Source organism: Labrus bergylta, chromosome 20, assembly GCF_963930695.1.
Source record: "Labrus bergylta chromosome 20, fLabBer1.1, whole genome shotgun sequence".
NCBI lineage: Eukaryota > Metazoa > Chordata > Actinopteri > Labriformes > Labridae > Labrus > Labrus bergylta.
Window position 1 is genome coordinate 22,829,946 of NC_089214.1, and position 27,761 is coordinate 22,857,706.

At 45.5% G+C, this 27,761-nt stretch overlaps 1 protein-coding gene across 2 annotated transcripts in view; it reads right to left on the reverse strand.

The window, feature by feature from the left end:
* Positions 1–666: 666 nt before the first annotated feature.
* The window catches only part of prkdc (protein kinase, DNA-activated, catalytic subunit), a 44,731-nt gene continuing 17,636 nt past the window's right edge, over positions 667–27,761 (reverse strand). Inside the window, exons 35-86 of one of the 2 annotated variants that reach the window (XM_065948918.1) lie at positions 26,622–26,780; positions 26,324–26,527; positions 25,835–26,023; positions 25,499–25,603; positions 25,238–25,405; positions 23,320–23,447; positions 22,998–23,205; positions 20,883–21,061; positions 20,628–20,796; positions 20,482–20,547; positions 20,334–20,397; positions 19,664–19,812; positions 19,349–19,489; positions 18,817–18,936; positions 18,522–18,665; positions 18,288–18,439; positions 18,042–18,173; positions 17,126–17,237; positions 16,824–16,948; positions 16,578–16,727; positions 16,194–16,367; positions 15,012–15,110; positions 13,855–14,065; positions 13,596–13,770; positions 13,291–13,497; positions 12,303–12,418; positions 12,087–12,218; positions 11,814–11,993; positions 11,458–11,666; positions 11,125–11,263; positions 10,827–11,015; positions 10,061–10,285; positions 9,741–9,849; positions 9,568–9,670; positions 9,345–9,498; positions 9,060–9,234; positions 8,414–8,607; positions 8,134–8,317; positions 7,379–7,539; positions 7,083–7,294; positions 6,341–6,428; positions 6,122–6,265; positions 4,775–4,985; positions 4,615–4,682; positions 4,310–4,530; positions 4,086–4,178; positions 3,465–3,548; positions 3,292–3,363; positions 2,990–3,191; positions 2,666–2,854; positions 1,882–2,021; positions 667–1,413 (exon numbers count right to left, since the gene is read on the reverse strand). In XM_065948918.1, the coding sequence (XP_065804990.1) occupies positions 1,209–1,413; positions 1,882–2,021; positions 2,666–2,854; positions 2,990–3,191; positions 3,292–3,363; positions 3,465–3,548; positions 4,086–4,178; positions 4,310–4,530; positions 4,615–4,682; positions 4,775–4,985; positions 6,122–6,265; positions 6,341–6,428; positions 7,083–7,294; positions 7,379–7,539; positions 8,134–8,317; positions 8,414–8,607; positions 9,060–9,234; positions 9,345–9,498; positions 9,568–9,670; positions 9,741–9,849; positions 10,061–10,285; positions 10,827–11,015; positions 11,125–11,263; positions 11,458–11,666; positions 11,814–11,993; positions 12,087–12,218; positions 12,303–12,418; positions 13,291–13,497; positions 13,596–13,770; positions 13,855–14,065; positions 15,012–15,110; positions 16,194–16,367; positions 16,578–16,727; positions 16,824–16,948; positions 17,126–17,237; positions 18,042–18,173; positions 18,288–18,439; positions 18,522–18,665; positions 18,817–18,936; positions 19,349–19,489; positions 19,664–19,812; positions 20,334–20,397; positions 20,482–20,547; positions 20,628–20,796; positions 20,883–21,061; positions 22,998–23,205; positions 23,320–23,447; positions 25,238–25,405; positions 25,499–25,603; positions 25,835–26,023; positions 26,324–26,527; positions 26,622–26,780 (7,929 nt within the window). In that variant the 3' untranslated portion in view covers positions 667–1,208. Of the gene's footprint in view, positions 1,414–1,881; positions 2,022–2,665; positions 2,855–2,989; positions 3,192–3,291; positions 3,364–3,464; positions 3,549–4,085; positions 4,179–4,309; positions 4,531–4,614; positions 4,683–4,774; positions 4,986–6,121; positions 6,266–6,340; positions 6,429–7,082; positions 7,295–7,378; positions 7,540–8,133; positions 8,318–8,413; positions 8,608–9,059; positions 9,235–9,344; positions 9,499–9,567; positions 9,671–9,740; positions 9,850–10,060; positions 10,286–10,826; positions 11,016–11,124; positions 11,264–11,457; positions 11,667–11,813; positions 11,994–12,086; positions 12,219–12,302; positions 12,419–13,290; positions 13,498–13,595; positions 13,771–13,854; positions 14,066–15,011; positions 15,111–16,193; positions 16,368–16,577; positions 16,728–16,823; positions 16,949–17,125; positions 17,238–18,041; positions 18,174–18,287; positions 18,440–18,521; positions 18,666–18,816; positions 18,940–19,348; positions 19,490–19,663; positions 19,813–20,333; positions 20,398–20,481; positions 20,548–20,627; positions 20,797–20,882; positions 21,062–22,997; positions 23,206–23,319; positions 23,448–25,237; positions 25,406–25,498; positions 25,604–25,834; positions 26,024–26,323; positions 26,528–26,621; positions 26,781–27,761 lie in introns of both variants that reach the window. The other variant, XM_065948917.1, reaches the window with a different exon arrangement.

Sequence of the window (27,761 nt, forward strand, 5' to 3'; positions counted from 1 at the left end):
TCCCGTTCTGTTTAAACACGAGTTGATTTCATGCAGTCAAAGTGTTACTGTAGTCAGTCAACAGGAAGCAGATAGTTGTCGGCAGAGCTCTGCAGGTTCTTCTTTTCTTCTTCCAGCTGCAGCTTCCGACCTTACACCAACAGGTTAACCTCACTTCTGCTTATTAGGACTCCGCTCTTGTACGAACAACGTCTATATTTATCTAAACAAGAAAGTGGATTGGCCACAAGAAACATGCATCCTGTACAAGAAGGGCTGAGGTGGACTACACCCGCTGAGGGGGCTGAGGTCCATTGGAGCGTGCAGGACTCTGATACACTCTGATTTTCTATGCTGTGGTCTGCTGGGCAGGAGCGGGTGGGAGAGGGAGGGATTCAAACTGGTCAGGTTCTGTCCTGGACTGGACTCTGTTAGCCAAGCATGACACAGAGGGCTCTGAGCAGCTCCTTCAGCAGCAGACTCAGGTCGTTCACCCCCCCTGCAGTCAGACTCTCTAACAGCATCACCACCACGTCACTCGCTGGGGAAATGTTTAACCTGAACGCATCATCATGTTGGTCATAATCAATAAGTTTAGAACCTCAGTCTGAACTTGCATCCAGAAAATGTTAATGATTCGATTTTTTGTTTATTACGGGATGAATTGTAATTACTTTGACTCCAGAGTCCAGACTTTAAGATTTTTATTTTTCACTAAGTGTGATCTTTCTGTTACACAGATTTATATTTCAACAGGTACAAAAAGAAACTCAAACATCCCACGATCCCTTAAACCATAACCATCATCCACTAATCCATCATCTAAACCGCTTTTCCTGTTAGGGGTCACGGAGGGGCTGGAGCCAATCCCAGCTGTCATTGGGCGAGAGGCGGGGTTACACCCTGGACTGTTCACCAGCCAATCGCAGGGCAGACATATAGAGACAGACAACCAGCCACACTCACATTTAGTTAACCTAACGAGCATGTCTTTGGACTGTGGGAGGAAGACCAGGAGAGAACCCACAAATGAATGGAGAGAACATGCAGACTCCTCACAGAGAGACTCCTGTCAGACGGGGATTCAAACCAGGAACCTCCTCGCTGTGAGGGGACAGTGCTTACAACCACCCACAGTGCCACCCCATAACCATCATCTACAAAATCAACTCGTCATATTTGAACACAAACCTTTTGAAAGTCATTAAATCGTTGTGAACGCTAACTTCTCAGACCCACGGCTCCCAGCCCATCCACACTCGGCCCAGCACGTTGGGGTCCATGGCCTGGTCCAGCAGACAGTCGACCTGCTGCTCCACAGACAGGCCGTCTGCAGGAAGACGAGCTCGTACGTTGTGCTCCTCGGTCCCCAACACCACCGACTGCATCCCCGAGAAGGCTTCAGTCTTCTCGAAGCCCAGCTTGAGCTCCTCACTGAAATAAAACCAGATCATTTCAGGGTTAAACTGTGTTTTCTGTTGTATTCGGAAGACCAGTTTTTTGACTTTTGGTCATGAGGAAGTCATTTTGAAAATGTTTTTCTCCAGTAGCTTAAAAATGGATCCTGAAAAACCAGTTGTGTGTTCATCAATCTTGATTTAATTTGTTTTGGTTTCCTTTCTCGTTATGACGTCTTACTGTACATAGCAGACACATTTCGTGTGTGTGTGTGTGTGTGTGTGTGTGTGTGTGTGTGTGTGTGTGTGTGTGTGTGTGTGTGTGTGTGTGTGTGTGTGTGTGTGTGTGTGTGTTAGTACGGTAGTATCCTATGTGAGGCCAGAGGGAGGGGCCCAGTTTGAATGTTTTGTTTACAAACATTTCTACTGACTCCACCTTTAAATGTAACCCCTGTGCTGTCTCAGATGGATCAAACCATGTAGATGTAATAACAGGATGATGTACCTGGTTATAGCCGCTGGATTGGCTCCTTCCAGTTTCCGTCTGGCGAAGTTGACCTTCTGTAGAGGATACCAGTTGATCTCTTTAGTGTTCACGTCCTCCGTCCACGTTCCTCCTTTCTTCAGCTGCTTCAGCTCAAAGTTCTGAGAAGCAGGAAAGAAAAATGACATCAAAGAAACTGACAGCTCGAGAATCATTATTTTATTTACAGATCTCAGAGGGAGGAGAGATGTTTTTATTTACAGATCTCAGAGGGAGGAGAGATGTTTTTGTTTACAGATCTCAGAGGGAGGAGAGATGTTTTTGTTTACAGATCTCAGAGGGAGGAGAGATGTTTTTGTTTACAGATCTCAGAGGGAGGAGAGATGTTTTTGTTTACAGATCTCAGAGGGAGGAGAGATGTTTTTGTTTACAGGACCTCAGAGGGAGGAGAGATGTTTTTGTTTACAGGACCTCAGAGGGAGGAGAGATGTTTTTGTTTACAGATCTCAGAGGGAGGAGAGATGTTTTTGTTTACAGATCTCAGAGGGAGGAGAGATGTTTTTGTTTACAGGACCTCAGAGGGAGGAGAGATGTTTTTGTTTACAGGACCTCAGAGGGAGGAGAGATGTTTTTGTTTACAGATCTCAGAGGGAGGAGAGATGTTTTTGTTTACAGATCTCAGAGGGAGGAGAGATGTTTTTGTTTACAGGACCTCAGAGGGAGGAGAGATGTTTTTGTTTACAGGACCTCAGAGGGAGGAGAGATGTTTTTGTTTACAGATCTCAGAGAAAGGAGAGATGTTTACCTTCCAGTCCAGCGACGGCTCCTTCACAAACACGTCCATGGTGTTGAGCAGGAGGTCCGGCTCCGCCCTGTACGCTCGGAGGGCGTGGACCATGACGCTCTGGATCAAACCCGACTCCTTTAACGGCTGCATCAGATTCACAAACTGCTGAGTCAGCCGGAAAGGCATGAGCTCAGGCACGGGGAGGAACTGAGAGGAGACAGGAGGTTAATGACACAGGAGGCGGTCTTTTTTCACAGAGGGAATATTTGTTGATGCTGATTCATCATATTTAAATAGGATTTCTAAACATTTATTCAGGATGAAACGTTTGCAGGTCCAAACCTGTGTGGCCGAGCCGAATGCATGACCGAAGTCGATGCCGACCATTCCTCCGGTCTCCATGTTGATCATGAAGTTAGAGAGATGGCGATCTCCGATCCCCAGAATCCAGTGACTGATGCAGAGCAGAGCGTGAGAGCTGATGAAGTGAGAGCGCAGTGAGAGGAAGGCCTCGGGGCCGTTACACATCTTCAGAAAGGCTCGTCTGTGAAGATGAAGGAGAACAGAAAAATGCATCAACAGAGTCCTCATGAAGATTAATGAATGACATCATTAAAGTCAAAGTAGACGTAGATTCATCTTACTTCAGGAGATCAGTCGGCCAATGCTGCAGCACCTTCAAAAAGGTGTTCACGGTGTCGTTACGTTTGGCTTTCCTGGATTCAAAATAAGAAAGTTAAAACCACCCTGAGATGTCGTAGTCGAAGATGAGAATAGTTTTACAATGTTGTGTTTAAAAAGGAGAACTCAGTCGTACTTGTAAGCCGGAGCGTACATCGCTGCAGTGTTAGGTGCTTTTGGATGAAACGACGAGAGCCATTTTTTGTAGTTTTCTACAGACCTGAAAGAAAAAGGAAAAGTGTTTTGTCATTTCTGCTCATCAGCAAAAACATTAAATATTCTTTAAAGGTGACATATCCTCCTCTTCTTCAGTGTAAACGAGTCTCAGAGCTCCTCAAAACATGTGTGTGAAGTTTCTTGTTCTAAATCCACTCTGATCCTGTATTTGATCATGTCTATAAACCCCTCTATTTCAGCAATCGTGCTTAAGGTGGGTAAGGGACAACTGGGACTGGTGTGAGTGCACCCTAAGAGTCAGGCTGTGACACAAAGAAACTTCTCCATCATGATTTGGACAGTTTACTGAGAATTAAAGGCAATGAAGTAGAAGTTTGTCTTAAAGATGTCAACAGTGGGTTAGAAACGGATGTTGGCAAGGAGAGAATTTAGAGACCTATCAACACCTTTTTTGCACCATGCAGCATCTGATTCCATGTGCGAACTGCTTTGATTCCCATCGTCCCCAGTTTAGAAACTTTTTTTGCGTATCTTACAGGTTTCCTCATATTCTTTAAACCATTCCCTGTGTATACTGTACCCCTCTGTTCTTTTCTCTTCTTCTTTAGTCAAGGTGTTGTACAGGAACTCTTTGAGCGTGCACGTGTTCTCCATCCATTCAATCAAACCAATCCTGTGATGGCGGGGAGAGAGGTGTTAGCTAACTGGATCATAACTAAAAGAAGGTTATGAAACATCAGGAGGCCATGCTGTAATATTAATTAATAATATTTCTGAGTGTAGCGAGCGTGTGTGTCTCAGTACCTGGTGCTTATGGGGATGACCTGATACGTGCGCAGCGTCAGTCCTCTGTGTGTACAGGCGGCGTCATGACTCAGCAAAATGTTCATGACAGAAAACAGCTGCTCGATGCGTTGGTCCTGACGAAGGTCCTCTCCGCCCTTCACCAGGAACGGGTGGTCCTGCTCGTCGTCCCCACGGATGATCAGACGTTTGGGCCGGCGGATAGAGGACATCACCTTCACCTGCAGGGGGAGACACACACTGACTCACAGGACAGCAGGACGGAGAGCGTTCATGTTGGACAGAGAAGAAGAGTTAGGTCGTACCCTCTCATCAAAGCCTGTGATCTTTGCGTGATACTCTGGAAGAGGTTTGGACCTGCCGTCATATTGACCTGCAGGGAAGAGGAAAAAAAACACAATCACAATAAAAATGGCTCCAAACAGAAAGTGAGAAGGTTTCCAGCAGAGCGGGGGTGTGACTGACCGGGGATCTCCAGCTCGTTACTGAAGGCGTCTGCTTTGAATCCGCTCAGCCACGGCGAGTACTCCTTCAGGTTCCCGGGTTCCTTCTGATAAAACCCTCTCATGGACGCAGCCAGTTCCTCCACCTGCTTCACCCTGCTTCTGTCTTTCCTCTTCTTAAACAGTGTGACGCCTTTAGGACCGAGCACATTCTCCATGTCTTTGGCAAATCTCTGCAATGAACACCAAAAGAACGGTGAGTGAGGGTGCTCTCACACGAGACAATCCGTACTGTAGTGAGGCACGTTTGACCCCCAAAGTCCCTCCATACTGTGCTCAGGTACAGTACACCTGCTTGGCCCTGGCATGGTTAGAAGAGGTCTGCTTACATTACATTGCAATACATTTTGTGTTTTTTATAATTTTTTACAAGTTTTTATAATTAATTATAATTTATATTTTACATTTTTAAATTCTATTTTATATATTGTAATATCTTCTTATTCTGTATTATTTAAGTTGTTGCTAGTTCTGCTTTATTTCCTTGTTAATTGTTTAGCACCAATACACCAAGTCAAATTCCTTGTATGTTTAAATGTACTTTGCAATAAACCCCGATTCTGATTCTGATTCTTAGGCATGGTACAGTTCTCATGCACGAACAGAATAAAATAGATGTTTATTGCCATTTGCACAGGTACAGGACAGTACAGGTAGATTGGAAGTTTTGTGCGTTTCTCCCTGAGTCAGCTTCTGCAAAAAAGTTAAAATTATATATGAAATAGAACAGCATTATAAGAAAAAAAAGAGTAGAAAAGTACAAAAAAAGTAAAAGTCAAAATAAATAAGTTGTAGTAAGTTGATTTAAAATAAACTGTACGGAAGCTATACACTGTATAAGAAGCTATACACTGTATAAGAAGCTATACACTGTATAAGAAGCTATACACTGTATTAGAAGCTATACACTGTATTAGAAGCTATACACTGTATTAGAAGCTATACACTGTATTAGAGCAAAGATATAATACAAAAAAAATAACAAAGGGGAACACTGTACATGGACATGACTGACAATCAATCCCTGCCTCCATTATCGATGAATCCAGGAGTGTTAAGGCGCTGACACACCAAGGAGATCGTCCTACTCAGACCGACAGTCAGCGATTGTCGCCCTACTTTCTGCAGTGTGTCCAGCTCTGTTGCTACCCTCGTCTGCCTTTTTTTCGGCGGATTCGATTTGTTGAATCGGCCAGTGGGTTTGGGACAACTCGGCCTAGTGTGAGTATGCCCTAAAATGATATTTAGTTTCTAAGGAGCCGTGTGGCTTCACAAAAGAATGACAGATTTTTTTAAAAAAAGAACAAACCTGGATAAACTTCTTGCGAAACTTCCCGTGTCCCTCGGCGTTCTGATCCCCGAGTGACGAGTACATCTCCTCGTAAAGGCGGGTCATCTGCTTCTCATCGAAGCTCGCTTTCTCCAGCTCATTCTTCACACAATCCCACCAGTCCTGTGTGTGAGGAACATGTTTAATAATCAGTGAAAGGGGACTGTAAGGCCGCACTCTTATTTATCAACATGTTACCCTGAATATCATGTCGGGGTTGGTCAGCTGCTGCAGAGCGTCCACAAACTTCTTCACAGCTCCGCCTTTATCCAGCATGCTCCTCAGCCTGCACACACACAAACAAGCCACAGAGTACGTTAGAGTTATACTGTGCACTTATGTTTACTAAACAACTAGGTATGATATGAACTTCCAAACTCCATTTGATCTGCAGAGTCCCTCTGCACCTTTAAGAAAAAGCTAAAGACCCAGCTCTTTCATGAATACCTACTAACTTAATGATGGTGGTCTCCATATTATTGATGATGATGATGGTAATGACGATTGTTTTTGTTTTATAACGATGACTTATAAGATGGTTTCTATACTGATTAGAGCTCTCAAGAACTGCCCTCAATGTTGTGCTTTGCCTCAGATCACTTCCTGTCAGCACCTGTGTGTCCAATCAGACTCAAAGCTGATCGTTTGCTCTTACTGACATTGTTCCCTTTTTTCTAGATCCTTGCTTGTGTTGTACTTACTCTCTGATGTACGTCGCTTTGGATAAAAGTGTCTGCTAAGTGAAATGTAGAATTGATACACTACTCATACAACTGGAACCACTGGTACTGACGAGAACGGGATGAAGATGCACACGAGAAAACTGGGCCGAGTGTGAGTACTTAGGCTTTGACTTTGATTTGTTTTGAATTGAATCAAATGAAATGTTTGAGAAGTGAAACTGTATCTGGTGTCTTTTGAAAGTCGGCCTCTCGTTTACCTGTAGACAAACTGTTGCTGCTTGTGTCCTGTGGCCGAGTCCTCAAACTGATAACTCTCACTGCTGATCATGAGCGCGTACACCAGAGCCTGAGGGTAACACTCAGCGATCTGCCCGACACAGTGCTGCACGGCCACCGCCTCAGGCTTATCCAACAGAGCCACCATCTGACTGATCCAGCCAATCAGCATCCAGCATGGGACTGACATCATCTACACACAGAGTGATCACATGGTAACCTTACATTAAAGGCAATCCTCTATGTATGAGTATGAGCTGAAGATCTAAACACACACCTCTCTGGTCATGAGGTCCAGAGTCTCAGACGGGTACGACTCGATGATCTGCAGCAGACGAGGAAACTTCAGTCGAGCTTCTTCAGAGTTCATCTTCAGAGCCTTCAACATGCTCTCCACCACGTGAACAGGCAGCGACAACATGTCGGGAAACTGGCTCTCTGGAACCACACACACAAACGTGGAAGATGGAAACAAAGGACAATACCGCTGGACTGTTTTGAACAAGTTAGCTTTCTTTTTGAAGTTTGCATCAAACACGTTTGTCAAAATGCACAAAACGAGTTTGTTTTCAGGCTGACATTGAACACATCTCTGCAGGACTGTGTGTGTGATCTGTATGTTAAGAACGGTCGGATTAGTTTTTCCTTGCCATTGTTGTTTAAAATCTGATATTAGAAGTCCCATCCTTCTTGATTTTGATTGGTCGGTTAGGGAGGAGTGACATTTAGGAGCAGGGCGGTGTACCAAAAGTTGAATTATTTCAACTAAGGCGTCTCGATATACAAACAATGATTGGTTGATTGATTCCCTACTCTCTCTCTCTCTCTTTCTACTCTATCCACTGTCCTGTCCATTAAAGGTAAAAAATCTACAAATGGACGCCTCTACTGCAGGAAACGGCGTTCGTGGAAGACACGGGTCCTAAAGAGCAGAGCAGTTTGGAACAGTTGACCTTCCTCTACATCAGGAAAACTGTTAAACCAGGAGGCGTGTGTGTGTTCTTAAATTTGTGTTCAAATCAAATTTCTCACCTGTCTCCCTCTGCTCCTCGTCTCGCAGTATTTTGTCACAGAAGTTTGCTAAAGCCATGTACGTCTCAGTGATGCTGCTGCTCGCCACACACTCCTGAGAGAACGACTGAAGCTCTTCATCCGCCTTCCTGGAGGCTTCACGCAGCAGCGTCAGGGCTTTGAGCTGCAGCCCGACCTCCACTGTCTGCAGGGCGAGCACATTCAGCAGCTCCAGTCACACTGAACTCTTTCTGATTTTGATATGTTTAAGAATCATTCAAAGAATATATAAGTAGAGTACCTTTGGGTTTTCATTTGGCCAAGCCGTTCCTGAAAGCATCACAACTTTCTCGGCTTTCTTCGCGTCGACGGTCTCCAGCACCGAGGGGCTCCTGCTCAGGGCCGTGGCCAGGATGTGGAAGGACGAAGCCTGGAGGATCTTTTGGTATCTGAACACTTTGGCGGAAGCGCTCTGACAGTCGGCCTGCAGGTCCTCTGCAGGGAGGAGACACGTGGACACAAACAGGAGATCAAGATGTCACAAATGTTAATCATCTCTCTCAAGAGATCGGCACAGAGATCTGTTAAGCCGTTTTCACATATGCACTCCAGATAATATTAGAGCACAGAGATCGTAGTGGTCGCGGGCAGACACTTTAGCCGGTCACTATATATAAACGTCATTCTCTTTCCGTTGGCTCAAATTGAAATCTCCAGAGTATATGCTGCCACGTTCAGATATCAGCTCACTCGGATTTTCTGCAGATAAAATACTAGGGGTCTGGAGGAGAAACTCCGGGTAAAATCCGCACGTAAAATGTGTCTGTTTGCGTTCACACATAGTCTGAAGAACCTCTGGGTAGACTAATCTCCAGAGTTTTTTAGGAGATTTCCGTAAGTGTGAAAAGTGTTTTACTTCTCTCAGGTGTTTGATATCGTCTGCTCACCCAGCAGAGGGATGGTCTTCATCATGGCGTTGACCTGCTCCACGGCTCCCTGCCTCTGGCTGCGTTTGTGGCTGTATCGACTGAAGCTGTGGACCCAGCGCAGCAGCCAGCGTCTGTCTGTTTTAGCGTCTCTGTGCAGATCCTTCAGCAGCTTCGTGGCCACAGGAAAGTTGTTCTGAAAGCACAATCTCGTTTGAATATTTGCTACTACCACCAAGATTTACACGGTGAGTTTGAGGTTCTGAGGACGGCACATCAAAGCGTCTCCTCGGTTTGTTTCTTCACCTGCTTCCACGCACTGTCAGCCATCCGCAGCTTCATGTTGAACTTGCAGTCATTCACTAACGCGTCGATGTCGTCGTCCGAGCCGTCCACCTCCATGCTGTCAGAGGGGGCGTGGCCCCGCAGCTTCTCCCTGATCTTATCCAAGAAGAAACACCTGAAACAAAAAAGATCATATCTGACACTGTGTGCGAAGATCTGAAAGCTGAGCGTGAGGTTTCCTTACCGGGACGTGATGATGTCATCCCATAAGTTCACTGGATCAGCCTTGGTGTCAGGATAACGTTCAGTCCAGAGTCTGATGAGCCGCTTCAGGGAACTCACAGAAACTATTATAAAGGAATGTAGTTAGAGTCAACACACTGAGGGAGACTAAAACAGTTTACCCTAAAAACTTACCCTCTCCTCTAACGAATAGCAGGAAGTCCTGGATTTCCGTCAGGGACTGTACAGACTGCAGGGTGGTGAGCCGACTCTGAGTCAACAGAGTATCAACACTGGAGTAATTCTATGAGAGGAAAAGAGGAGGTGAGACCAGAATGCATTTCTGAAAACACAAGTTCTCCAAAGATTTCCACAGAACAAACATAAACATGCACAACACACTTTGCTGTAAATATGTTGTGTTTTCTTGCTTGAACAGCCAGAATTAAAAATGATGAATCAGCTTTTTAAAGTCTCGGGTAACAGACAGAAGACGTGTGCATGTGACAGCAGACCTCCATGAAGAGCTGCATGGCGTTGTTGGTGTAGTATTTAGCACGGTCGTAGTCCTCCTGCAGGATGTAAAGCAGGCTCAGCTCCTGGCTGTATTTACTCTCCAGCAGCTTCTTGTGCTCCTCCACCCTCATGGCTTTGTCGATGAAGCTGAGGAGAGTTTGGTCCGTCTCCCCGAGCTGCAGCTGCTTCAGCATGCTGCGGATCAAGTGGGGCAGGTACATCTCCTGACACAGCACACAAAAAGGTACATGTTACATCACTCAAACAAAAGGTCAGATTTAGGGCTCTGCTGCATCCACTTCTGCTGCAGGAATGTTTGCTGCACCCAGACCAAGTTTAACAGGTATGCATGAAAATGTTCAGTGTTTGTATTTCTTTTTTTTTTTTTTTAAGATTTATTTTTGGGCTTTTTATGCCTTTAATGGAGAGATAGGACAGTGGATAGAGTCAGAAATCAGGGAGAGAGAGGGGGAATGACATGCAGGAAAGAAGCCACAGGTGGGATGTGAACCCGGGCCGCCCGCTTGAGACGAGAGCCTCCATACATGGGGCACACGCACTAACCACTGCGGCACCAGCGCCCCAGTGTTTGTATTTCTGAACAGCAGACAGTCTTCAGGGGCAGACAAAGGGCTGGGTGCAAAATATTGAGAGTAAACAGTTTTTCATGGGAAGCACTAAAACAAAGCACAAACAGCACTAAAATAGGAACCTCTTAAATATGCAGTCGATGGCAGGTTTATACTTAAAGTCTATGTGCAGCACCTGGTTGAGAGGCTCGGACCACATCCTGTCCAGGTTGGGTGGAGTGTTTTCATCGATGTAAACCGTGGAGCAGTACTGGAGAGACTTCCAGTCGGTCAGGTGACCGTAGGCCTCCATCGCAGCTTCGTCCCAGAAATCCTTCTCTGAGGCTGTGGGCTCGCCGTCGCTCCACTCCGTGGTGTTCAGAGCCTGAAAGTACGAGGAGAAGAGAGGACTCACTTATACACTGCAGTGCTCCACACACAGCACGCTCAATCTGCAAACGTTTTCAAACCCGAAGATTTAACTCTTGAACCACCTCGTTGTAAAGCTTCACAGCTTCTGCAAAGTCTGAGTTGGCTTCAGCTTGCAGAGCGGCACAGGTGATCAACTTGGTCCCAACTTTCCCTCCAAAGATGCCGCGCACGACATCATAATCCTCCAAAGATCTGTACAGCCTGCAGAAAACAGAGCGTGCTTAGTACACTACAATAAAGCAGTTCTAATCACTACAATGAGATTGATCTGCACCTTGAAGGCTGACAGGTGAAATCTCACTAATGTGTAGAGACAGAAGTGAGATATCACTTCATACAACAAAGCAGCAGACTACAGATACACTTCAAGTTCATACAAAAAGTCATCATCATACTTAGCCAGGTTGATCCACTTCTTGGTGTCGGGGGGGATTTCTTTGCGTCCTCGTGACCGTTTGGACGGAGGTTCGTCGTGTCCTGTGGTGTGTAACAAACCCTCCTCCAGGAGCAGGATCCCAGCCGGCTGCTGGAGGCTCACCAGGCAAGTGGAGCTGATGGCTGCAGGGTCGAGATGCTGCAGACCTTTATGCTGGAAGCACATGTCCTGACAAACACAAGCAGCAGAGGGTCAGCTCAACTCATCAAACCTGCATCATTAGGGGTAACTGCACAGCAAATCTTTTCTTCAGGCTTTCATGCAGCAACCCCTCCCCTCACTGAGGACAGGGAGAACAGCTCGTGAAGGTCGTACCTGCACACATGCGATGAAAGGAGGGAAGCAGACAGTGCTCTTGCTCAGGAATGTGTTCATGTGCGTCTGCAGCTCCTCTGTAGTCCTCGCGCTCTCTCCTCTCGCTTTGTGTCTCTCCATCTCTTGAAGGATTCCAGCGAACAGAGAGCTGAACAGCTGTTTGGCTAAGATGGGATCTCTCTGAAAGAACATTGCAGAGGAAAGACACTTAACACTGACTGTGAGAAAAGTTGATGGTTATATGTTGAGATGGGGGGGCGAGGAGGGTCTTACCTGTGCCAGAGCTTGCAGGGGGGTGATGAGGCTGCTGTATGAGATCTGGATGTCTGGAAAGTCTCCCACTCTGTAGTTTCGATAAAGAGTCACCTGAGCCTCTTTTCTCAGCCTCTGGTCGGCTTTATCTTCCTGCAGGACACAAACAAACCCACTGATGGTGAGAGACTCTGGTACAAATCTGAATCAGTGAACAGGTTGTCGCATGAGTTGTACCTGTTTCTGTCTTTGATGTTGGATCTCTTTTTGTGCAAACTTCAAGCTGACTTTCTCGTGATCCTTCAGAAATCTGCGTCTCAATCTCAGGATGTTGTTACGCTGCTCGTTCGCTGCTGTTGACATTTAGACACAAAAGATATCAACATTTACAGATGTTCATCTACAACAAGATTTTGTTTAACACGACAATGCAAGCTACAGGCAACTGCAGCTTGAACTGAGGACAATTTTGTCCGCAGCTTTTGGTCTTGTCCATGTCTTGAGCCCTTCTGGAAAGATGTGAAACTATTAATCGCAGAGACCCTGAACATCACATTGGATTTCTCTTTCACATCCCTCTACCTCGGGAAAATTCCAGAAGGTCTAAAAAGGACATATACCTTTTAAAGATTCTTATGGTGGCAAGTAAAAAAGTGATTACTAAATTTTGGCTTCAGGGGAACCCTCCCACCATGAGACTCTTGAGACACATTGTGAATTCAATCAGTTTTAAGGAAAAAATGACTTTTGTCCTGTGACTTCAAAAGGAGAAGAGAGAAGAATATTGGAGAAAGTGGGATTTATACAAAGATAAAGACTCCTAAATATATCTTGTTTCATTAGAATGTACCATCCATTATGTACTGTACCTGTGCCTTTTACATTCTTGTATTTGATCTTATTCATACTGTCTTGCTCTAATCCTCACTTGTTCTGTGTTTCTTGTAAAACAAAGATGAAAAATAAAGTATAAAAAAAATAAAATAAGAATAATTTGTCCGCAGCTTGTGCTTGACGGCTTCGTGCGTGACTCGAAAGTGAGTTAAGAGAGGGCTTGGAGGTGTGTCTGGAGGAGAGCGGAGGCTTCAGTATGGAAAAGGTGTGGCCTAACAGCAGTTTGTTTTGGTTTCATGATGGTGCTCAAGGACTACACCTACTGGATCAAAGAGTCGCACATCGAGTCAAGCTTTTCGATCAGATGGAGGAGTGGAGTACATGTGCTCACCTCTGGTGCGACTGTCCACCTCGTCTGATGTCGATGCAGTTAGGCGCCTCAGACCGAACCCTTCTCCCACGGGTCTCCTGGCTGCAGTCCGTCTCTCTGTTTTCTTATCAAACACCATCAGTGACGACAGAGACTCGGAGCCCAGCGAGTACTCAGCCAGAGTGTCCACGCTGCTGCCCGTCAGCCAGTTATACGTCGTGCTCCGACCTGAGAAAAACATGCAGAATCAAACTCTCTAACTGCACAGCTACAAGTTTTTCTCTGCAGACCTGTTTTAATATAACGATGTTGATTTAATGTCACACCTGCAGCTTGCGTCTGCGAGAACTCTAAAGTAGTCTGAGTCGCTCTGAGCTTCCCCTTCATGGATCCAGACTGAGATGCCGCCATGCTCTCTGGACCCTGAGAGTTTTGAGTTTCAACAAACATGGGCGTCATCACCGTGCTCCTGAAGCGCCAGTTAGAATCAATCACATAGTCCTGCAGGGAGGAAGGGACATTTTATCATGAAAGCATCATCAGAAACTCACTAATACAAATCTGACAGACTGGAGTTTGTCTGACCTGGAAGGTGCACTCTGACAGAGGGTACTCGAACATGTTCCTGCTGAAGTCTGGACTCTGACTCGTGGTCTCCAGCAGCAGATTGGTGGCCAAACTTAAGAAACATCTCTCTATGTGACAGGAGTACAGAGAGCCGAGCACAGACAACATCCGCTCCAGGGTCGCAGTGGGAAGACGTTTCTCCTGACTCCAGAAGTTACGGACATAAAGTCTAAAGACAAAACAGACGGAAGGAGTCACTCTCTCTCCTCACGCATTCAATCAGATACATCCATCCATTATCTACAGTTTGTCAACTTTTACTGTTCGGGGTCGCAGGGGACCGATCCCAGCTGTTATTGGGTGAGAGGCGGGGTTACACCCTGGACTGTTCACCAGCCAATCACAGAGCTGACAACCAGCAACACTCACATTCACACCTACAGACAATTTATAGTCTCCAGTTAACCTAACCAGCATGTCTTTGGACTGTGAGAGGAAGACGGAGTACCAGGAGAGAACCAACACATGAACGAGGAGAACATGCAGACTCCTCACAGAGAGACTCCTGAAGGACGGGGATTCAAACCAGGAACCTCCTCACAGAGACTCCTGAAGGACGAGGATTCAAACCAGGAACCTCCTCACAGAGAGACTCCTGAAGGACGGGGATTCAAACCAGGAACCTCCTCACAGAGAGACTCCTGAAGGACGGGGATTCAAACCAGGAACCTCCTCACAGAGAGACTCCTGAAGGACGGGGATTCAAACCAGGAACCTCCTCACAGAGAGACTCCTGAAGGATGAGGATTCAAACCAGGAACCTCCTCACAGAGAGACTCCTGAAGGACGGGGATTCAAACCAGGAACCTCCTCACAGAGAGACTCCTGAAGGACGGGGATTCAAACCAGGAACCTCCTCACAGAGAGACTCCTGAAGGACGGGGATTCAAACCAGGAACCTCCTCAAAGAGAGACTCCTGAAGGACGGGGATTCAAACCAGGAACCTCCTCGCTGTGAGGGGACAGAGCTAACCACTGCACCACAGTGCAGCCTCAAATACAATCAAATGAAAAGTAAGTACATGGTGCACTGTGTTTATTATACAATCATTGGACGGGGGTTCAGTGGCAGCAGATACTCATTAATAAATCAGGATTAGATATTTGGTACTCACTGAAGGGCCTGGTTCTCTTCAGAGAGTCCTCGAAGCAGACTTTCTTTAGCTGCATTCAAAACCTCCACTGAGATGTCGTCTTCCATGCTCTCTGCATCACTGGAACAATTCAAACAGACAACATTCATTTAAAGCTCCTGAAAGGAAAGTTCAGTTTGTGTTGATTATGGCGCCCCCCTGTGGCCAGAGGGGTACCTCATATCTCTGTGCTGTACGTGTGTTAGTGGTTTTTCTGACAAAAATCTCATCTTCATGTTTTTTAACAGTCAAAAGTTTCACTCTCTGCAAATCATTGTGGACAAGGTGTAAAATAAGTTTCTGCAGAGCTCTGTAGAAATAATCAAAAGTCCTGTTTGCTTCTGTAGATCATAAGAAGGCATCAATATTAATGTCAGTGTTTCAAACTGCTCCTCACAGCTTTGAGTAACAATACAACTGTTTTAGAAGTCAGGTTGAATTTCAGCTTGATTGTGAGCCCTTAGTCGTGAACAGTGAGGCCCGACGGAGCGATCACATTCTGAGCAGCCGCTCCAGACCGGTCGGATGATTTTCTGTTTTCACCCTGTTTTTAGAGACAGCGTCCTAAGTCATCATGGTAACAGGAGGCAAACCTGTTTCATGTGTCTTCCCCCTCCCATCATGAAAGCTGGAGGTCTGCAGATATTTCCTGCAGACCTCCAGCTTTCATTATTAGCCGCTCGCTAGCTTGTGTTCATCGGTGATGCTGTGTGTGTGTGTGTGTGTGTGTGTGTGTGTGTGTGTGTGTGTGTGTGTGTGTGTGTGTGGGGGGGGGTTGCTGCTGTGTGTATTTGAGTCATGAGTATAAGACGACTGAAATCCTCCTCTGTCTGTTTTCTGTTGACAGTTGTGAACGCTCCATCCTGACTCTCGTACAGTGTGAGCTATCTGGTCGTGCGTCCTAAACAATTCAGTCAAACAGTGTTAGCTGACAATCCAACACGACTTTTTCTACAGTTGTACAGAGTACGCCAAGCTTTAACCTACTACACATGCTGAATGCACAGAAGTGACCACTAAAAGCAAAGTGACAGTTTTATGAATCTATTTGCAGCCTTGTCAGTCACTTTCTATGGAATCTATCTGACCCTGGTCTGTTGTTAAAAGTGTAGTGTTGGGTCAAATGAAAAGAAATGGTGGCCTTCTAGAGAAGGCTGAGAGTACCTGTAGTTGTCTTGTATCCACATGAGGATGTCGTACATCCTCTCTCTGCACACGGGGGAGGGGTGAGAGGTAAACGCCATGACGGCCGACAGAAGCTCCTGAAGCTGAACAGGCGTCAGCAGAGCGACGATCTTATGGATGATATCCAGACACACTCTCTGCCTCGCTTCATCCCTGCAGGGACACAACAAGAGTAATGAGCAGGATCATGTTTTCAAAATGTAAATCTGTAAATTCATTCAGATATGCAGCGTAACAGATTTTTTTATCTGGCTGTTCAGCGACAGGACTTTACTCTAACGTCTGGATTCTCATGAAGCAAACTAATCCTGGAGACAGACGTCAAACATGCAGATCAGTGAGGAGATCATCATCAGGACTGACCTGTGGCTCATCATCTGACTGAAGCCGGAGGTCTTCAGCTGCAGAAAGATGTCAGGGATGACTTCTGCTCGGCTCAGCACGCACTCCAAACAGAGAGTCTTTAAGAGGCCGTGAAGCTTCGGCAGCAGGTAGAACACATGGTTCACAAAGCTGGAGAACACAAATGAAGCTGCGGTTATAACCAGGTTAGGGTTTTTTATAAAACTAGTATCATGGCAGGAAGCGTCAGACTTCACACAAACTGACCGATCCATAAAGGGAGGAAAGTGTTTGGAAACTTTGTTCAAACAAACGATGAACTTGTCGTCCATATCTTTCTTCTTCAGGTTCGTTATTTTACTCGCAGCAAGATTCAGAAGTTCCTGATGAAGCTGAGAAAGAATCAAACAAGAAACTAAATCAACCGTCATGACAGAAAAGAAAGATGAAATGGTGAAGTAAAGATGCTGTCACAGATCTATAATCTGTTCTACTAAGGTGTCTTCAGTTCTCTGCAGAATTAAAATAAATAAAATGTAACTTAGTAGAAGTGGTGAAAGAGTCATTACGTCGTCCATTTCAGTCATGTTCTTCAGGATGAGGCCGATGATCTCGGCAGCGGCTGCGTAGACTTCTCTGTATCTCACAAAGGACACGTTGTTGGTGAGACACTGGATGTACCTGCAGGACACAAAGACAGGATGTGAAGTCATAACAAAGGCCGTTTCTGAGTGATGACACTTCTGAGCGGAGGTGATCGAGTAGTAGTATTTATTCTGCAGAAAGTCAGAGTGATCTGATGTGAGAACACAGCAGGATATAATCAGGAGAATTCACCTGGAGCCAGTGGGAGGGGGTGGTGACCTTTATTCCCTGTGATCACTGCACGACCATAGACTGTCTGCACGCCACCTCTACGACCTCCGAGCACGTAATTAAAGGGGAGGTAGAGCAACTGCCCGGTCCAGTGGGGATGAGTGCTAGTCCAGATCAGGACACCACACCCTCTTTCTAAGATCTCTCTTTGAATAGTTGTGTAAAGTCACCAGGGGTCATGTGGTGGGTTAGGTCGTATCAGCGCTGTCACCAGGAGCTTGCATGTACGGCGCCTGCAGCCTGGGCCCATTGAAGGTGGCGATGCTGTTTGGGCTGTGAAGGCCATGCATAAGGTTAAGATATAAAGGCACTGCATGAGGGCGTGCATGTTGGGGAAGTGACTCTGGAACTCACTGTCCGGCCTTTGTGAGGTGTCGGGGGACTAATTGGAACAAAACTACGTTGAAGGGAGGTTCCTACTTCATAACCCTGGTGGTGTCCTCACTCTGCTCTCAATCAGCCTACACAGATAAGTTGTGGGAGCCAGAAGCTCCATGTGGAGGGTGGGTAGTATCTGCATCGCCATACCTGGACCTCGCAACAACAATATCAGTTTCAAAATACCTGTAATATTCTACACCACACACACACACATTCTATGTCTCTCACATGTCGTATTGGATTCCACAGGAGGCGTCATAAGCAGGGAGGTTGTTGGCGAGGATGATTCCCAGCAGCTGGAGTCCTACAGAGTTATCTTTACTGTTCGGGTCGGTGCCGCAGAATCTATCATAGATCAAACTAGAAGGAATGAAAGAGAAACTTTAATGCACATGAACTGGTCACTTTCAGTGAGCTGCAGGCTTTTTGTGAAACGCGCGTGCATGGACACTTGAGTGGGTGTGATGGAGCAACCTGTAAGGTACATGCAGACAGTCTTTCCAGCACTCCACCAGTGTGCGGATGACCTCCAGGTTGTGTCTGAAGACGGCTCTCTTAGAGTGAAAGCTGTGCTTCATCAGGAACTCCAGCAGACGGTTAGCCAGCACCTCGTCTCTGGGGTTTCCCTGAGTGAAAAGAATGATGATTAATGGGGCTCTGGCGAGAAGAGACGAGAAGGACACTGATCAAGGCTGAATTATTAGCCACCTTGGGGCTGGCGATGCTCGTCCAGGAGAGCACTATGACCACGACTTCCACCACCATGAAGTGAATCCCCTCTCCTCCGTTGTTTCCAGACACAACAAGCTGCAGCAGCGGCCCGAGCCAATGTTTGGCGTATGGTCGAAACACCTGGACGATCAGCGATAAAGATCCATGCGCACAGAGGGAACACGAGAAGCAGAGAAGGGAGGGATAAAGGGTTAAAGACTGCGGAGGAGAGGAGGAGAGGAGGAGAGGAGGAGAGACAGTGAATAAATACATCGTGTGGAGGAACATGTACCTCCTCTGTGTTGATAATGAGCTTTGAGATGAACAGTCTGATATTCAGAGGTGTGGACGGATTCGAGAGCTTTGTGTGGAGAAACTTCATCCACGGAGGAAGATCACTGGGCGTGCTTCCCTGCTTCAGAATCAGAATCAGGTTTATTGGCCGGGTATGCTTACACACACAAGGAATTTAACTTTGGTGAACTGTGCTCTCTTATGTACAGGTACAACATTAAATATCAACAATAAACACAATAAGAAAAGACTAATATTTACATGACTAAATATGAAACAGTGCAGAGGTGAATAGTGCAAAAGATGCTGAAGTAACATGATAAGTAAAATGTAGTTATGTGACAGATGAGTCAATTAAGATGTCAATTACAGTATTTACATAAATAAGTGTGTGTATATTATCATTTAAATTAATAATTAATAATTAATTAATTCATAATATATATATATACAAACATATTTGTTTGAGGAGAGAGCGTGTTAGACAGAAAAGATAACACCCTCTCTTTCACTCTTTTAGAGGCACTGACCTGTTCCACTTTCGGGGTGATGTTGTTCCTCTGCATGTGTCCAATCAGAGCAGCCATCGACACCATGCACTCATGCTGATTCAGCTCGTCCATCTCTAGATCCACTGATGCATGCTGGGACAGATTTGTCTCCTCTGTCTCCTAAACGAACAACAAAAAGTCTCATCAGCATCGAAACCAGATGAAGTTTGAAGACATTTTGAAGCTTTGCAGGAGTTGTCCTCTTGGTAGGATGGTGAACCCTCTGAAACTATTTTTAAGACACTCAGCATGTTAATAATGAAAAAAATCACACGGCATGCTCTTTTCACTGACTCTCTGGGCCACGCTGCGTCTGTGTCCATCAGGGTTTTGCGAGCTGAAGGAGAAGCTCTGGACTCCGGTGGAGAAGTCAAACTGACTCATCTCCTCGCTCAGGCTGCTGTCGGCCATGTACGACTGAGAGGACAGATACACCGGAGCGTCTGTGGAAAACACAACAGGACAAATGTGAACATTGATGATCAAACTGGAGATACAGCTCCCTAATAATCTACACTCACATCCTCTCCTTCTAGTGGGGGAGAAACTCAGCCTGCAGTCAAACTCTGTTGTTAACCCAAGAAGTCAAGCAAGAGGACTCTTACGTCTCTTACTCCCAAAAACCCGCAACCTATGACTGACGATATTTGCAAGCGACTTTGGGCTTGTTTTTCTGTAAAGTCGCTTGCAAATATCGTCTTAGAACAAGCAGACCTGGCAACACTGCCAAGGAGGTGTAGCTCTGACTCTGGGGGTCAAAAGGTGCTTCGGTACGGTACAGATTGCCGAGCGTCAGTGCAGCTAAGACTCTAAACAAAAAAAAAAGGTTTAAAAATAGCTGAATAACCCTTTAATGTTATGAGCAGACCTTTTTCATTTCAGAGTAAGACTTATTCCTTTACAATAAAAGATTCAGATTGTAGACGGAGTGTACAGAGAAATAATGTTTTCAGCTGCTGAATACCTCCGTTCTCCTCATTCACTTCCCTTCGAATCATCACATACTTCTTCTTTCTCTCGAGTGGGACCTACATGGAGTGAAAACACACATCATGAGCACGCCTCTGACAGTAAACAGTCCAACAAACCGGCATGTTAACACAAACACAGACCTCGATCTCAATGGGGAAGTTGTAGATCCTCCCAACGTCGATGATGTTTTCCAGAATGAACTGATTCTGTAGAGGAAGAGGAAACCATGAAGTGGACACATTCAGATGTTCCCGTGTTGGATAGTATCGTAGGTGGCTGGCAGTACCTTCTCGGGTTTCTCGCTGAAGAGGAAGCCGTGGTAGAATTTGGGCTCGCTGAAGCTGCAGCTGATGACGGCGATGGCACAGTTATAGGCAGCGCAGTGAAAGTGTCTCCTCAGCTCGAGCAGCTGAGTCTCACCCGCCATGTTCTCAGTGAACGCCTCAAAACATGACCTGAAGAAACAAAGCCATCCATTATTCATAGAACACTACTGTGACAAGGTTTCACATCGCTGTCATGTCATCTCTCAGAGTCCTACTTGATCAACATCTTGGACAGCTCGTTGCCCTCCGTCTTCTCCGAGCGGCAGTGCGCCTGGTTGATACGAGATTCCTTTGAGTAAACTTCTTCTTTAGGAAGTCGAGAATAAAGCAGCTCCATCAGCTTGAAGCAGCCGGTCTTCTTCAGCAATTGAGTCTCAAACTCTGAAACATTTGACTGGAAGGAAATAAAAAGTGAGAAGTGTTTCCCTCCTCTCAAACACATCGTGCTGACTTTAAGCTGCAAGGTTACTGACAAACATTTGATCATAAAAATTAACAAATAAAGCCAGTACAAAATGTTTTTGTACAACTTTAAAAGGTTTGGCGATGAAATGATCTCGATACGAGGTCACGATTAAATTTGTCCATAACATTTTATCTCTTAAGCTGACTGAAGTGTGGTGCTTTTATTTTGAAGGAGGTCAAACTGAAGTGTGGTGTTTTGTATTGGCAAGCTGTTGACTCAGATCTCAACACTCAGGGCCAGATTTACTAAAGGTTTGCGTGTCTTAAAACGTGTGCAAACTTGATACCACCAGCAAAAAAAGTGCTATCTGATCTACTAACGGCGTGCAGTGAGGATTGCGTCTGTCAAATGAGCAAAACAACACGCATTGTCCATTTAGTACGTTTGACTTAATGAATATTCAATCTGGGGCGTTTCTGCCCTAACGTGCAAAACACTGGGAGGAGAAAATGCAAACAAGTTAAGTTAGTACACACATTGTGATTTACCAAACCTGACAAAAACTGTGGTGATTGTGACGGTGTCTGTATTTAACACCTTTGAAAAGAACATGCTAACTCAGGAGACCAGTGTTACACACAACAGGCTGCTGTTATTGTAGTTAGGAGGAGACATAGGCACAACAAAAGAAGGCATACAGATCACATTTTTCCCCACAAGTGTTTACATGTTTCAAATGACAAAAATAAATGGCATGCATTTCTTTTTTAAATTTGATTGAATATTCTAATCGTTAAGGAAGAGAAACACCATGATTAAACTACAGGCTATTGTTGCCATATATCCAAAGAAAACTGAACATTCACAGCCTCTGCATTGTATAGAATTTCAACATTGATATTTATGTCGTCCTATTTCCCTCTTTTCACCAACATTACATTTTAAACTGGGATTTCCTTTTTCTCTGGTCTTTGGTCTCTCCCCCCAGCTCGCCCCCTCCGGTGCACTCCTCTCCATAATGCACTCGTCTCCTCCCTCTAAAGCTTCTGCTACTCTGTAGGACGCTTGGATTGGGGCACCTCACCACTGTTTGTACCCCTGTCTTCGATACCTTTTTCCAGGACATTTATATCCGACCCCACACAGCGCTGGCCAGCTGTCTGGTGCGCAACAACGGCCAGAGTGTAGAGCGCAGAGAACACAGTGTACACCTCCTGCGCAATGTATGACACTTCATTCTTAAGATTAAGAGAAGAAAAGAGAGGCCCTGTTTAATATTTTCTTACAACCAAAATTTCTTTGTAATATTCAGATTTATCTCCTATAACTAGAAAGTATTGTGCGTTTATTTGCCTCTCCCACTAATACCTATTTTACGCTTGCAGTCATCCTGCTTTCTGTCCAAACTATCCGTGATGTAAACCAGTAGAACACGCAAAAACCTAACTGAAATATTACCGCCTCCACAAGGTTTGCACCTGGTGTCATTCACGCAAATTTTCTTAGTAGATCACCTGCAAAACGCACACCAACCAAACGTGCAAACTTTTGGAGTGAACACACAATTTAGTACTCTTTAATTGGGAGCTTAGTAAATCTGGCCCACAGAGACTCGTCAATAAACGTCTTGCGGCGAGCTGAATAAAGTTTTTCTCTGTTGTTGAAACAGGTCAAAGGTCAACATTTCAATCATAATGTGGATATTATTAATGCTCTGTTATCTCCACTTTATAAAACAAGCTAACACGCTCTGCTGAGGGAGGGGAGAGAGGGTCAGTGCCGTGTAGCGCCCGTCATGGACGCAGCAGGGTTAAACTGTGTGTGTGTGTGTGTGTGTGTGTGTCAGCAGATCATTCTATATACGCCGACAGTGTGTGTCTTCATGTCTTTATTCCTGTATCTGTATAAATACTTCATAACACACCTTAGTGAAGCGGCTGAGCAGTAGAGCCGTTATGTCGGAGACGTTTGCCACAAAGAAGTCGTTGAGGGCTTTGCTGCTGCAGTGAGAGGACAGAGGCAGCAGGACTCTCTCCATCATGGCCTGAAGCATGGAGCTCATGGGCACGTCACCCTGATTGATCACCTGATACACGGCACACAGCAGCTGCAGCTGACGCTCAACACTCGACCTGCTCGCACATCCACAGAGAGACGGAGGAACAGTAGACGCTTGTGTGAAATCTAAAACAACAATTAAAGAATCTGTTACATCATGTAAGCATTACTGTGAAGGCTGCACTCACCGCTTAGCAATCCTCTGGAAGCAGGTTTGGAAGCTCTCCTCCATGATGTGCTTTTTGTCTCGACACAGAATCAGTGCCATCAGTTTGAGCAGCAGAGGACTCTGAGAGAGCTCCAGGGCGTCCAGCAGCTGCAGACAAAAAAGAATCAAAGCTCAGTCCAATGTTAAACCTCTCAGGAGTCATCACATTTCACTTACAGTACTACATGCAACAGACAGCACAACACCGTCTAGATGCACAGCAAAACAAACCGTCTGCAGAGATGGCAGGAGCTCAAAGTTTGAGGCTTTCACGCTCAGCCCGCCCGTGTTTGCTCCTCGTTGGGAAGCAACATCACACAATCTCAGACCTATTTAAACCTGATTTTTTAAATGTGCACGACTGATAGTACATATTTTCATGGATTCATTTATCTTGAAAATTTGTGGATATATCTTTACATTGTGTCAACCATCTCAGAGTAATTCTTCTTTTAGGTTTGTGAAGCTGTAATTCATATGTGTTAGAGACCTCACAGCAGCAGAGTTATAATTTGGATTGAAGTGTCTGTTGTGAGCTGAAAAAGAAATGTGACTCTGAGACTGAAGAAATGTATTTGTCTGATATTTAAGAGTCAGTGTGATGTCTTCTTTCTAGTCTTTTAGAGATGTAACGAAGCAGCCAGGAATGTGTGGGCTTGTACCTTCTAGTAGAATATAAGCAACACTGTGAAGATGAAGATTTTGCCACTTTGTCCATGATGGTCAATGATTGCCAGCGATTGTGAGATCTTGGTCAGCATGGGTCAGCGATGGTCTGCACTTTGTCAGCCATGTGTGTTGTGTTTCTGTGTTTTCTGACCATGGCTGAATAAATCTAAGATGATCCACAGTCTGTTTCACGATTTCATCATTGTTCATTTAAAGGTCCCATGTTATGCTTTTTCTGGTTTTATATGCTCTTTAGTGTGTTTTCCAAGTGTCCTGTGCATGTTTAGGCACATCTATGTGCAAAAATTCAAAGTCCGCGGAAACGCAGCTTCTCCTACGTCCTCCTGTTAGCTGTAGCATTAGCCACAGGTAACGCTCGGTTCTAGCCCCCCTCGATAAAAATGTGTCAGTGCGGCGTCATTGTCAGTGTGAGATCACTGATCTAAGTCCATTGGCTCATTGTGGCAAGTCCAGCAGCTCATGTTGAAATTTCCGAGAAGCGTGCTGAGCAACTGACCAATAACGATAGAGCTGATCGGCAGACCAATCAGAGCAGACTTGGCCCACGTGGGGTCTAACAGTGTGGGCTCAGCAGAGTGTAGCTGACAGACTCAGAGCGGAGAGGGAGCAAGGAGGAGCAGTACATGAAAACAGACACTTTTTTATAACTTTAGCTATTGTGAACGTACAAAAGTAAGTACATAGATTAAATATACAAACCCCAAAAAGGGCAAAATATGGGCTCTTTAATACAGAAACAACCCCCACCTAACAATGACTAAAGACGGGACGACTCTCAGCAAGATTGTGCATATGAGACGTCTGAAACACACACAGATCTGACCTCTCCTCACTTGACATACTCAGTCTGGAGATGAACTGCACACTATTTCAGCTTCTAGTTTCTGTCTTCACCTGTGTTGCAGAAACATCTGCAGGAGGACGCCTCAAACGGAGAAAACGTTCCACACAAGATATGAGAGCAGCGGACATTAGAGACAAACATCTTACAGCTGATGGCTCGCCATCTGTTGTGTGAATCCTTGTAAATAAATCCTCACTCTCGCCCTGTTCAGTGTCATGTTCAGTCCAGCTCCAGTCAATTAGTTAACGTAGTTATCATGTTTAATATATGTGAAGGGGTGGCTTGACTCCCAGGTTCAAACTATAAGTTAAACATTAGACACTTCACCACATCAGAGAGAGAGACAGGTGAGGCGGCTCTTTACCTTTCTGACACAGTCCATGTAGTTGTTGCGGTGCAGCGAGCCTTTAGCGAACTCGTCAGACGTCATGGGGAAGTGCGAGGCCACCAGAGCGTCCAGAGATCTCTGCAGCTCAGAGAGCGGCTCGTCAGGAAGGGAGGTGAGGAACGGCAACACCAGCAGGGCCTGACTCTGAGGAGGTCAGAGAATACACCATCTTTTTTAAAATCTGTGACGTATGATGTGACGTCGTCATGGTGAATGAACAAACAGGCTCTCTGTTACCTTTAGATTCAGCGGCAGATTCATGTCAACCAGGAGCAGAGTGAAAGTGGAAAACACGGGTCTGAACGCCTCGTGGTTGATATCAGAGCAGACAGACGAGTCGATCTGACAGGAGAGGGAGAACGTGCTCATTACGTTCATTTATGTTCAAAGGAAATTACTAATCACAAATCATTTATTCAGGGATGCACCAGATGCAGATTTTTGGAAAAAACACAGTTTAGACTTCAATAAACATCTTTATCAGACGACATGAGTCCCATAATAACCCGCTGTCCTTTATGAAATGATGAAACAGGTGGTTGTACCAGTGGATGTGCAGAAGCCTGATTTTACCTGCAAGAGTTTGGAGAGCAGCAGAAGTGTGGCGGTTTTGCTCTCTGCGGTTGCAGACGGCCCCTCCCACCACGACTGCAGACTGTTCCATCTCTTCAGCACCTCGTCCACCAGCTGCTTCCCCTGAGTCTTCCTCACAGAGCGCTCTCTGAAGCTGTGGTCCAGCATGCCGTTCAGCAACACACTCACCTGGAGACAAATACAAACCGGGGGGGACAGCTCAGGCACAGCAGACAGATAATGCTGAAAGTATCACTATCACTCGTCAGGCTTTTCAATATTTACATTTCTGCTAATATTTATGAATTAATATCGGTGCTCAGAACTATCAATGGTTACTGCAGAAATGATTAAATGCTGCTAAACTACAAACTAATAATTGCAGCATCACTTCCACCACTTCACATTGCACAATGTGTTTTTGAAGTAGAATGAATCTCTTGCAAACAGCAAACATTTTGAAAACCAGAGGAGTGCGAGCTGTAGTACCATGGTCTGGTTTAGAGAGGAAGCCCTCATGAGGTGTGGGACGGTGGTGCTTAGACGTCTCAGCAGCTCGGTGTTGATGGTCGTCTGGAAGAGGCTGTAGAAGTACTCGCCGTGTGAGAAGCTCAGGAAGTTATGACTGTGACTTCCAGATATGGGCACAGAGAGCATGATGGTGTTCAGCAACAAATCCACCAGCTGCTCACTCTGCACAAACACAGAGAGCAGATAACAGACAACAGGAGGCGTTTTAAAATCAATCGTCTTTCATCTCTATTCCAGTTCAAAGAGAGTCACTGACCTGTTCACTCAGAGAGAAGGAGAGCTGCAGCAGGCCGTCAGCCAGCCTTTTAGTGTTGATGTCCAAAGATGGAAGAGCCTTCCTGTCCTCACCCGGAGCGATTCCTTTATACACGGTCATCAGGAGTCTGGAGCCCAGGGATCTGGCATAAACGGCATCCTTTGAATTGACAAGATACACAAACAAATCATAAATAGACTTCAGCTTGTATATTTCTTTTCTAGTCTTCTGACTACTCAAAGCTCTTTTACATCGCAGGTCACACCTACACATTCACACACTGATGGTAGAGGCCGCTGAGTAAAGAGTCCATCAGTATTAACTCATCCATTCATACACATTCACACACACTGATGGTAGAGGCTGCTGATTAAAGAGTCCATCAGTACTAACTCATCCATTCATACACATTCACACACACTGATGGTAGAGGCTGCTGTTTAAAGAGTCCATCAGTACTAACTCATCCATTCATACACATTCACACACACTGATGGTAGAGGCTGCTGTTTAAAGAGTCCATCAGTACTAACTCATCCATTCATACACATTCACACACACTGATGGTAGAGGCTGCTGTTTAAAGAGTCCATCAGTACTAACTCATCCATTCATACACATTCACACACACTGATGGTAGAGGCTGCTGATTAAAGAGTCCATCAGTATTAACTCTAGCAACTTGGGGTTAATTGTCTTGCCCAAGGACACATCGGACATGTAGCTGAAGGAGCTGGGGATCAAACCCCTGAACTTGCAGTTGAGAGACGACCGACTCTACCACTGAGCCACAGCCGCCCCGAACAAACATGTGGCAGCTGCTTCTTAAGATTTATTTTTGGGCTTTGTATGCCTCTACATTTCAGAGATAGGCCAGTATGGTGTCAGAAACAGGAGAGAGAGAGAGAGAGAGAGGGGGAAATGAAGGGAACATGCAGGAAAGGAGACACGTCGGACTCGAACCAGGGCCGTCCGCTCTCGAGGACTTAAGCCTCTGTACATGGGGCGCGCGCACTTACCGCTAGGTTGGCGGCGCCCCCAGATGCATGACCTAAGTCCATGTTGAAATATGCATATATGGACAAACACAAGCAACAAATGTTCCTGTTTAGATTAATCAGCCACAATATTCACCATTAA